Consider the following 11,498-nt stretch of genomic DNA (forward strand, 5'->3'; position numbering starts at 1 on the left):
GTTCATTATAAGGCAAATATCTTACATTACGGGTTACCATATTTGCCCTTTTATTAAAGGCAAATATATTGTATTCATTTATTATTCTTTCCTTTTATTGCTATTTCCATATTATTTGTAATTTACCATATTTCTGTATTCATTATAAATAAGAAAACTCTCACCACCATTTAGATGTGGTGGATTCACCAAACATTCACACTCATACATCATCATATACTCATACTTCATCATATACTCATACATCATCATATACTAGTAAACAACATCATATGATACAACTCATACAATTTCTAACATACCTTATAGTAAAACCACTTACCTGATTAGCTTAGGCTGATGTCACCAACTTATCCTTAATGAAAGTTCCATTTTTTCATTTGTATCCAAATAAACCTACTATATGAATCCATGACATCAATTTCAAATTCAATTCTCTAAATTTACAATGGTCCATGTGTTAAAAGAATTTGGACGAATAAAGTCTTGGAATGTTATTATATATATATATATAATTCTATTTTTATTAAGATCTCATTTTCTATTATTATGGAAGATATTGCTACCGTTATATGAATATTTAGTGTGATCTTTCATTTTCTTTCTTTTAGAATGTATTTTACTTTATTTTTTAATTTTGTTCACGTGTATTCTTGGTCATTTTTTAATGGATTCTTACTTTCAAATCTTTCTTTGTTTGTCTCTGTATCTACAATTCTTTTTCTTTTACTTCTGTTGTATACTTGGCCATATTTTAGTCGATTATATTAACCCGTATTCTTGGCCATTTTAATTGATTCTTTTTCTTTTACCTCTGTTGGTAGATATTCTTGCCCATTTTTAGTTGCTACTCATCTGACTTGATTTTGCTTGTACTTCTATATAAAATTATAAAATTATTGCAATTAATTCCTAAATCAAACTTAAATAATTACAACGATTGAAAAGCCATTTTTCATTTTTTCTCTTCCCAAATAAATCAATCATTTTTGTATCAGTAAATCCGAGGGAATAATTTTTTTTCCATGAATTTTGATTTTGGATGAGGGAGATGATGAGAAGATCTGTTGTTGGAGCCTGTGATTTTGACTGAGAGAGATGAACAGAGAGGATTTGTTGAAGAGTGGGATTGATGGAGGTTACGGTTTTTTACTAGTTGTTACACTCATCATCAATATCTTCACGGCATTAAACCAACCAAAGTTTGTGCATAACCTCAATTTCCAAACATCCTTGTCTGACATTCTTCTAGATTATTTACCCTCTTTATCTTATCCAAACACATGTTACATTCTTCTACTAACATTCGAGTGAAATGACATCATCTTTTGATGTATTTTGTCTTTGAATAATAGACCATGACATCATCTTTTGATGTATTTTGTCTTTGAATAATAGACCAGGTTCTCTACCAACAGTATAACACTCTGATTATCTATATAAAAAATCTTCTCATGCTGCTTTTTGCCTAATTCTTCTAGATAATTTGTCATTCATACTATCTTCTTTCCAAATTCAACTATTGTCACGTACTCAGGCTCATATATGAAAGAGTAACACAATTCTAAAGTCTAGACATCCAACTCATCTCATCATCCATGGCTTGCTTTACTTGGTTGAATCCTCCACTTGTAGGATCTCATCAAAGGACTGGATCCCTTTCCTCAGTCAGCAACAAAGAGTGTAATGAAGGTGAATATCTCTCTGGTGCTCTGATTGTTCTAGATGATCTACTCAACACCTACTCCAGTGTCACTTGAGCCGCATCTGGCTCCTCAACTGCACAAAATATTTTAAATTACGACTTGTCATACTCTCCTTCATCATCAAACCTTAGACATTGGATCTTCAAACCAGTCTAATTTTCAACTTTGGTTTTCTGTCTCTTGAAAATGCCGAACACATCTAATTTATATGACAGGAAATAAACTCATATCTTCCTACTAAAATCATCAATAAACTCAGACACTCAATCTAGATGAAGAACATGAAAAATAAGAAAGAGAAAACTTAAGGAGAAATATCGACTAGAGGTTTATATTGATGGCATATGGTATGTCACTTATAGAGAATACATTAGATATAGAAAATATATCTTCGAATCAGTACCTAAGAAAATATACATAAGGTTTAGTTTAATATGGATAGCTTTAGCATATATATCCATCTATTATATATAAACTATCTATAACTATATACTATACATAATCAATTACTATACATTACTATTTACTTTAATGGGTCATTTACTAACTATAATCATTGACCATATATAACTATTTACTATGTATAGCCATTGATTCAGTAGTCTATAAGTGAACATGCTCCATAACCTAACATCACCTCCATAGCAGCTTAAGTTAGATAAGTTTGAAAAATCGATTCACTCTGGATCTCATATATGTGGTTCAGTAGATTCTCAACGCTAGAAAAGGTGAGCAACCTCCAAACCCCAATTAACAATTAATTTTAATTTTGTGACAAACAAGAGAATAGCTGGAAACTTGGAAGCTTCCCAAGAAGCTGAGATATATAGCATAAACCCAAATTTCCTAGACCTAGATAAAAGTGTGTAATAACTTACTAGGTCCAAAATGCAATTACAACCTAAAAATAGGTTGTTTACCGATTATGCTTATACTTACTAAATTCTACTCTTTGTTTTTCCTAAGTGACAGTGATTGCTAGTACAGGGCGTTAGCGTTAGTCTATGTGTGATATATATATATGTTACATATAATTTGTGATTAACAAATGACCTATTGTATAATATGGTCATATTCTGAGTGGAAAATGGCACAATTTGGAGAATAAAAATGGTGGCATAACAATGTAACAATTTTATTTAAATTTAATATGTAACTAAACTAATTATAAACCAAATAATAATAATAATAATAATAATAAATATGTGCTCTTTTTTTTTTTAATGTCTTTTTTTTTTCCCTCTCTTTTATATTAATCTGCTAAAAAAAACACAGGATTTTCTGATTACAAATCACATCTCTGCCATTCTTCCTCTGCTTTCTTCTCTTCCAAAGTTATCCAAAAGTGGTATTTCAGAGCTTCTACTTTTTCTGTACAGATCATGAACACTCCATTTTTTTTCCCTTTAATTTATATATCACTCTAAATTAAAAGCTCCGCAATACTCCGGTTTCCCAATCACAAACCAAATGAGAGGCACCAAATAGCCAACCAGAGAAAATAAAAAATAAAAAAGAAAAAAAAAAGTACAGAATTATTGTACTAGTTATGGAGAGGATCAGGGCAGCTGGGGACTGTTCGTTTCTTCTCTTGAAACCCTCTCGAACCGAAACTCCTTCCATTGAAATACGTCCGGAGCAGCTTCTCTTTGCTTCCGGCGCCACCGCTAGCGCTTTGCTCTGGCTTTTGATTTCCAGGGAACGGTCTGGCGACGGCAGTGGCTTGGTGACGGTGGTGGCAGAAGACGACCCAGATGAAGAAAATCACTAGGAAGAAAGAAGAGAGAAAACGCCGCCGCCGTCGAGGTGGAGTGGCGCCTCCGCCGCTCATTGCTGGAAAAACCACCATGAAGCAGGGGAATGATGAAAATTTTGGAGGGTTTTTGGTCTTGGTTTTGGTAATGGTAATTTATAAATTATGGGTTGTGTTGGAATACAGATTTTGGAAAAAGAAAAGGGGGATTGAATTAGAGAGCTTGATGCAGAGAGAGAGAGAGAGAGAGAGAGAGAGAGAGAGAGAGAGAGAGAGAGAGAGAGAGATGGCGATGGAGACAGGGACAGGGACAGAGAAAGTGAGGGCAGTAGTGGCCCATGTGAACCGAGTAAAATAGCAATACAGGGGACCCTCTCTACGCCTAGGCCTTTTAAATTCTTATCAAATACACCTCCAATTTCGTCTCTTTTATTTTCATTTAACCCACTCTTTTTTATTCTCCCAAATTTCCATCATCATTCATTTATTCATTCTTATTCTAACATGCACCATCTCATTCATTAATGCCCAACAATGTGATACCCCTAAGATATGAGTTTTAAGTGGCACTCGAAAACTAATTGAATCAATCGACCCAACTCACCAAATGGTTAACCTTTCTACCCAATCTTAGACTAAGGTTGTTGAGGCTTGGTTGGCCATGAACTTGGCTACATAAGACTCAAGAAAGGCCTAGTGAATTCAAGTTTGGTTCGTAGGACTCCTTGCGCGTATATCATATTAACATTTATGAGAATATATATTATGAAAATAATGGAGAGATTTAAGAGGAAAAACAAAAATTGGAAAGAGAAGTGAGAACCAAAATAACAAAGATCCTGAAAATCTTAATATTTTGAAAAAAGAACTTTTAAGTTTGGATTACGAATAAGGTGAAGTTTCACTTTCAAGGCATCAAGCTCTGGTTTTGGATTAATGAGCAAATATAACACACCTTCTCTTTCCCTTCACAACCGACAACGTCGTATTACTATTACTATTTTCTCCTACAAACCCCATCCCTAGGAATTACCAATTACTTACTCTACCTCCCACGCGCCACTCCCACCAACTCTCTTCCCAATGCTTCATTTTCAACTGCGTTTACGCTGCACGCGAAACTAACACGCGTGGGGATCATGACTCCAAAGCTTTAGTACAGCTTATATAAATTTAGTTTAAACACAAAAACAAAAACAAACAGGCTAAAAAAAAAAATGAAAAATATGGAGTGAGTATAAAGATTGAGTAAGTAATCTATTTTTAAAAAGCTCTCAAATTTGTCTTGACATAACTAAGGTATTATCCCTTCTTGAACAATTAGAACGTGGCGTATGATCTTGGCTTCGATTCATGATACTTAGTCAACTTCGTTGCTACCTCTAATGTGGGCTCTATATTACTCCCTGTAAACGTGATGACATCTTGCTAGTAAAACATGGTGTAGAACACCTCATCTAGGTGAGGGAAAACATAAAGACCTAAATATGACATCCTACTAAGAAAACATGATTCAAGACATTCCACCTAGAAGAGGAATTATGGGCCTCGTAATGCATCGTGCAAGATCATACCTTTTCAACCATGCGCGTATCCAAGTCCCATATTCATTTTTCGTCCGGCTTTGTGACTTCATTAGGCCTTAGGTGAGGTTTGTCTTCACCCATCATTAGGCCGTTGTGTATCCATGTTTAATCCTCTGCGATCAAACTGACTTGCCTCTACACTATGCCAAGTCATTCAGTTCGATCTTGCCTCTACTAAGAGCCAAGGTCTCTCAATGCAATGCCGTATACCCAACATCATCTAGGTTTCCAATCAACATGGCTCACATGTCTTGACATCATCCCAAGTCACAGGGCATCGTCGGCCATCACTGCTTACTCGGTCCTGCCATCGAAGAATAGTCCCATGTGTCGTTCATAATATTGGGACATCACAAACATTAATCCATCTGGGTTATATCAAGACATTGGACTCTCCTTTATACATAATCATGTCGTTTACGAATTTTGTACCCGATAGTGGGCGTATGATCCAAACTCCGACACATGAGTTTAGATGTAATACCGGCACACTCGTGTCATTCGGTACTATCATTGAAGAACTCATTTCAAAGGAAGTCACTCGAGACAATCGTCTCGCAACGCTTGCCCTTACATGACACATGTATGTGCCACAAGATAGCTCGCTTTGTCCACAGAGCCCAGGGGTGGTGAAAAGCTAACATCATGCCTCTCCCTATAGTACATTTTAACGCATTTTAAATCCTTCACGAGGAGAAGCCATTTTGGTGAATGGTCATACGGTGTTGTTGTGGAACATTCGTTCGATGACTGATTGACATTAAATTTGACGAGCATTCATATTTCATAGTACAGACTTGACTCCAAAACCACATGCCCAAATTCCCTTAGAACTCTGACTTTCGAGTTTAAGGCTCAAGGCCCTAATTCGACCCTTCAACAAGCCTATCTTTGACCATCTTGTCTTCTCATTCCCCTTATCTTGCCAATGCCTCGTTCTAGCTTCGATGTCCACCCTATAGAGTGTGTTGGTTGATGCACTGTCCTTCTTAGTCAAATCATGACACTCATTTATCTTGACCTTTGCGTGGTTGAATGGGCACCACTTAAGGGTCGTTGTTTTGCTTGTCGTAAGGTGAGGGTCACAACCTACTCTTTTTATAGTATGACTATGACATACTGCCCAGAGATCATAGGTAAATCCAAAGGTTTAAGGCACATAAGAAAATTGAAGAGATCCAAAGAAAAGTCATAAGGATTTAGTGTCTAGGAAAAAAATAAGCCAAAAGGAAAAAAAGAGTCATTTTTTTAATTTTAAAGAATTTTTTTAGATTTTTAATTCATTATAGATGAGGAGTTTTAAGGTACTCCAGAAGTAAAAAATGACTAACAAAGGTAAGAAAATTTCAGAATTTTTTTTGGATTTTTGAGAAAAATAATAATAGAAAATGTCAATTTACTAAAATACCAATGAAGTTGGAAATATTTAAAAAAATGCCTCCAATGTAGAAATATAGAAAGTTTAAGAGGAATCCATGACAACCTGTACAAAATCTCAAATATCACTCCGCCCAACCGTTGGATCTTCCCCAAATCATGATAGGATATTGAAGACACACACTTCGTCACATCCAACGGTTGGAATTCAAAGTTGAAGTTTGTGAGGCCCTCATCGGAGTAGATATTTTTTATAAGTTCAAGTGTAAATTAAGCTCGTATTTTAATAATTTAAGGTCGGTTCAAAGATCAATAATGGACAACACTTTAGAATAAGAATCCAGCCTTAAAGATTCCTAAAACCCGAGTTATAAGCAGTTTGATTATGAGTTTCTCTTCCTTAGATTTCTTCTAAATTTGAGAATTTCAGATAACCATTTTCATTTAAACCAAACTCGTTCTAATTAGGCTCCCCCAACCAGTTTCATTAAAGAAACAAGGCTAAAAGTGTCCAGGATCTATTTTAGTTTTCTCTCTTTAGATTGGACTAAATGAGATTGAACCGGAAGGTTTTGGGGCTAGAGAACTGCCTCATCCGAGTGGCCATAGCCAACCAAACCTGAGGGACCTTTGATTTGCAGGATGCATCCGGTAAGGCCCAATCATGGTTAGTCAGGCTAGGCCTCAATAGCCTTAGGACAACTCAACTTTTTAAATAAGTGGAAAAAAATTGGGGGAGAAGGGAAAATGAACTCCTAACCCATTTAGTAATTTGAAATATGTAGTCAGGTTCACATTCGCTAATTTAGAAAATGATTGTGACGTTATAAGCAATAAATAGTATCACTATTGATATGAGGCCTTTCTAGCTTGTGATCGAATTAGACAATATCATACTATTGTGAAGATCGATGATTCCTAACTAGAGAGACCGACCAAAACACTATTTAATTATAAATCAATACACCCTTCAATTTTGCAGTTTCCAACTACCAGAGACAAACATAACCCAACATCTCAAACCACTTGACAATTGCTTCAAAAAAAAATTGAGCCAACCTTTTTATGTGCTTTCTTACATGACTTGTTTATGTATCTTAACCACAACAAGTGATTATGCAACTTCATATATAACATTCAATAATCATCAACCTATCACTTACCCACCATTTGAATTGAATTTAGGCATACCCGGTCATCCCGACCGTCGAGCTGGAACGATTTGCTTTGTGAGAGGCTGGAGACGATGTCGCCTTTGTAAAGTACATGTAATAATACACATTAAGAATCATGGTTGCAACCACAAACACAGCCCCAGCAATGAACACTCCTTTCCTCAATGTTTCACATCCCAAGTTCTGAGCATATATCATTCCTCGATACTTGGTGTGGTACGCATTTTTGGTTGCACCCGCAATTAGACACGCTTCCGCTACTAAAAAACTCGCCCTATAACATACGAAAAATGGATTAAAGGTGTTAGAAGTTAGAATATATAATGGTCAATTGAGGTGAAGGCATCATAATAAAGAAATGAACACCATGAGGAGAGGAAGTATATAATGGTCCATGCTCGGTTGCCTCCCGGGGTTAAAGGTCTCCCAAAACACATACACTTAGTGACACACATCAGCAATGATTCACCGGAGAGAAGAAACAAGAAAGCCCCAACACCGTACCCTGTTGCCACATCTGATTCGTACACACAATACGTCGCGTTCCTTTGCTTGTCTTCAAACAGAGTCCCCTGTGAAAGTATGCATTACACAACCATTCGAGAACAGTCCAAGAACAAGTATGAGATCACAAAGAAGCAAGAAATGGAAACAATCCCAACCCAATTACAGGAAGCTGCATCAACATTTTTCAATAATTCAAAGAGTAAAAGAAAAGGGGGGTGCGGAGGGTTGATTTCGTACCACGCTTCTTCTTCTCTCGGCAGCAATGGAGAACCCGAAAGCCACTAAACACAAAACCACCACTATAAGATGAACCAGAGTCGACCCTTTGCCTTCCATTTCCCACAGATCACAAACCGCACAGAATTGAATTCAGAGAGAGAGAGAAAGGCTCCGAAGAGCTTAACAGTGGGAATGAGGAAAGTGTGGGCGGAAGGGGAGGGAGAAAAAGCAGTAAAAGTTGTGTAGGAAAAGGAGCGCCTTCTTTAGATCTCACGCGGGAAATAGCCACGTCACTTGCACGCGGATTTTCGACCCAATTGGAATAGAGCGTGTCTGTCACGTGGATGGGAATTAGCGCGGCGATTTTGTTGGAGTAAAAGGAGACGGCCGGGTTCAATACTGGTTTTGCTGGCCTACAACAGAGCTCATGGTAAGGTTTGTGGATCGGGTTTTGATTGGCCGTTTTTTTGTGTGAAACGACGACGTAGAGTGGGAATATAATATTTATTTTATTCCTGCCTTTTGTTTTATTTTTAATAATTAAAAATAAACTTTTTGGACATAAGTTTTTGATATGGAAATGTGGAAAGTGATTCCAAAGTTCTTAAAATTTACAGATTTGCCACTGAAGTATTTTTGGTGACACATCGAGGACGTAGGCCCATGGGCCTCCCTCCCCTTTGTTCTGCACTTCATTTTTCTAATTTTTAATATGTTTAATATTTTATTTTCTAATTCTTAAATCTAAATATATTAACCAAACAAACAATATTTGGGTCTGTTGAAATTTAGAATTTATTTTAGAACTCTTATTTATCCTTTTATAATGTTTTTAAATAAATCATTAAATTGGTCAACAAAAAATTCATTGGAAAAGAACATAAATAGTAGCAAGTTGTCTTCTGAATATGAAAATTACATAATTGGGTTTTTCAACTCAATGTAATTATGGTAAGTTTATTATTCATTAAATTAATAAAAATCTTTCCATTTTATCTTAAAAAATATATATAATATCCTTCCATTTAAAAATAATCTAAAAAATACATTTAAACTAAAAAAAATAAAAATAAAAAACATCCCTAGTTTACACTTTGTTTCAAATCCCTTCCTCTTTCAAAAGGATTTTAAAAATATAATTCAACTTTAAAAAATCTTTCAAAAATATCTTTTCAATTTTCTAAATTTTCTAAAGTTTCATCAATACCCTTAAACTTTTTTAAAAACATCAAAAATACTTTCAAATTTTTTAAAAAAATTAAAGAATACCTTAGCCCACGTTTCAAAAATATTCATAAACTTTTAAAAGAAATATTAAAAGTTTGAAGATAATCTATCAAGACTTCGACAAGAATTTTGTAATTTTTTTGTAATTTTTAAGTAAAGATTAAAATTTTATGATACTTTTTAAATATAGAATATTTTTTATATATAAAAATCGAAAGATATTAATGAAACTTTTAATTTTAAAAAATATTTTTGAAATATTATTAAAAATTTAATATTTTTAGTAATAATATATATTTTTTTAAAAAAAAAATTAAGGGTATTATTGAAATTTTGAGAGTTAATATTTTTGAAATATTAATATATTTTTTTTATTAATTTTGACATTAATTTGTCATTTATTCTCGAAAAGACAGGTTAAAGGGAGAGGAGGGTGATATTGTGATTATGAAAATCTGTCATTTTAATAATCGATAATCATTGACAAAAATATATCAAACCTTCCATAATGATGTCTTTTTATTTTCTTAAAAAAAAAAAAGAAAAAAAATAAATAAATAAACAATTGTGAATTAGCTTTATATAAAATGCATAATGACTTTACAAAAGCTTCGTGGCATCTTAATGATTATATATAGATTTTGGTCCATTATCAAATTCTAATTAAAAATTAAATTTTAATTTAAATTTCATTAATCTTGTATAACCTAATTTGAAAAACCATTAGACAAGAGTCCCATTTTCTTAGGGTAATAAATATATTTATTAGGGAGAATTTAAAGAAACTATCTTTCTATTTTGGTGGAGAATTACTCAAAACTTTAAATTGTTAGAACAAATGTTTAAACTTTTAATTTTGTGTGTATTGACTGGGAGAAAATAAAAATTCAACTTTACTCTCAAGCTAATTTAAATATATGAATTTCACGAAAATTGAATGATTACTCATGATTTGTATGGCAATAACTCTTAGTCATTTAGAATTTTTTGCCCGTATTAAAAATAAAATGTTCTACAAAAGGTTGAGTATTATAAATAACTCGTAAGTGGCCTAACCTAATTGCTGACGTCATAAAATGAAAACACATGCAATAATACTAGATATTGGAACTTATCTTTCATAACCATTCTTTTGTTGGTAATATCACCTAATAGGATCCTATTGCCAAGAAAACATAGGAACGGTATATCGTCACTCTCTCATTGTCATATCATCAGGTTTTTAGAAGCATAGTCGTGACTATATCGTCATGAAACATAAGACGTTGTCACTCTCTTTCATGGCCATTTCGTCAAATTTTCAAAAGCGTAGTTGTGATTGTATTGCCACAAAAGATAAGAGGGTCATATTGTCACTCTCCATCGTGGCCATATCACCAAATTTTTAAAGACATAGTTGCGATTATATGGCAACAAAACATTGGGAGTCATATTGTCACTCTTCCTCATGGCCATGTTGTCAAGTTTTCACAAACTCACTTTTTTCAAGATCATATGCACGAGGCACCTGGATAAAAAATGTATCTTACGACTTGTAACACCTGATCTCCCACAAGAATTAATTTCTTCGATTTTCATTTTAGGTTCGAACTTTCAGATTTTATTAAAGGTTTTAGAAACTAAGTTTCAAGACAGAAGAAACCAATGTTTGTCATAATAGGAGTAACCTAAGAAAAAAATAAAAGAAAAAAAGTCAGGCCAAAGTCATTGGAAGGAGGAAATGGTAATTTTGCCTCTCTTTTCAAATAACTGGATGCACCCCTAAAAAAGGAAAGAACAGAATAGAGATTTAGGGTTTTCAAGAGGATGAATAGGAAATGCGAATCTGCTCAATCAACCATTTAGAGATTGTTTTTGTCCAAAGATTCTTCACAAGAAATGTTTCATGGAATGAGGAGATTGATTTGAAGCACTTTGAATTAATCAATTTTGTCAAGAAACAAGAGAA

General features: G+C 34.0%; 1 protein-coding gene across 2 annotated transcripts; it reads right to left on the minus strand.

Moving 5' to 3' along the window:
- Nucleotides 1–7,355: 7,355 nt before the first annotated feature.
- Nucleotides 7,356–8,526, minus strand: LOC111804138. Of its 2 annotated transcripts, none has more exons than XM_023688836.1 (3): nucleotides 8,342–8,526; nucleotides 7,964–8,169; nucleotides 7,356–7,871 (listed from the first exon to the last, which is right to left on the minus strand). In XM_023688836.1, exons 1-3 carry the CDS (start codon nucleotides 8,438–8,440, stop codon nucleotides 7,604–7,606), a joined length of 573 nt encoding a protein of 190 aa, XP_023544604.1. In that variant the 5' UTR covers nucleotides 8,441–8,526; the 3' UTR covers nucleotides 7,356–7,603. The 2 variants fall into 2 exon arrangements, with proteins under 2 accessions (XP_023544604.1, XP_023544605.1); XM_023688837.1 differs by having other exon boundaries at nucleotides 8,102–8,169; nucleotides 8,342–8,516.
- Nucleotides 8,527–11,498: the final 2,972 nt, after the last annotated feature.

The sequence above is a fragment of the Cucurbita pepo genome, chromosome LG10, assembly GCF_002806865.2.
Source record: "Cucurbita pepo subsp. pepo cultivar mu-cu-16 chromosome LG10, ASM280686v2, whole genome shotgun sequence".
Taxonomy (NCBI): Eukaryota; Viridiplantae; Streptophyta; class Magnoliopsida; order Cucurbitales; family Cucurbitaceae; genus Cucurbita; species Cucurbita pepo.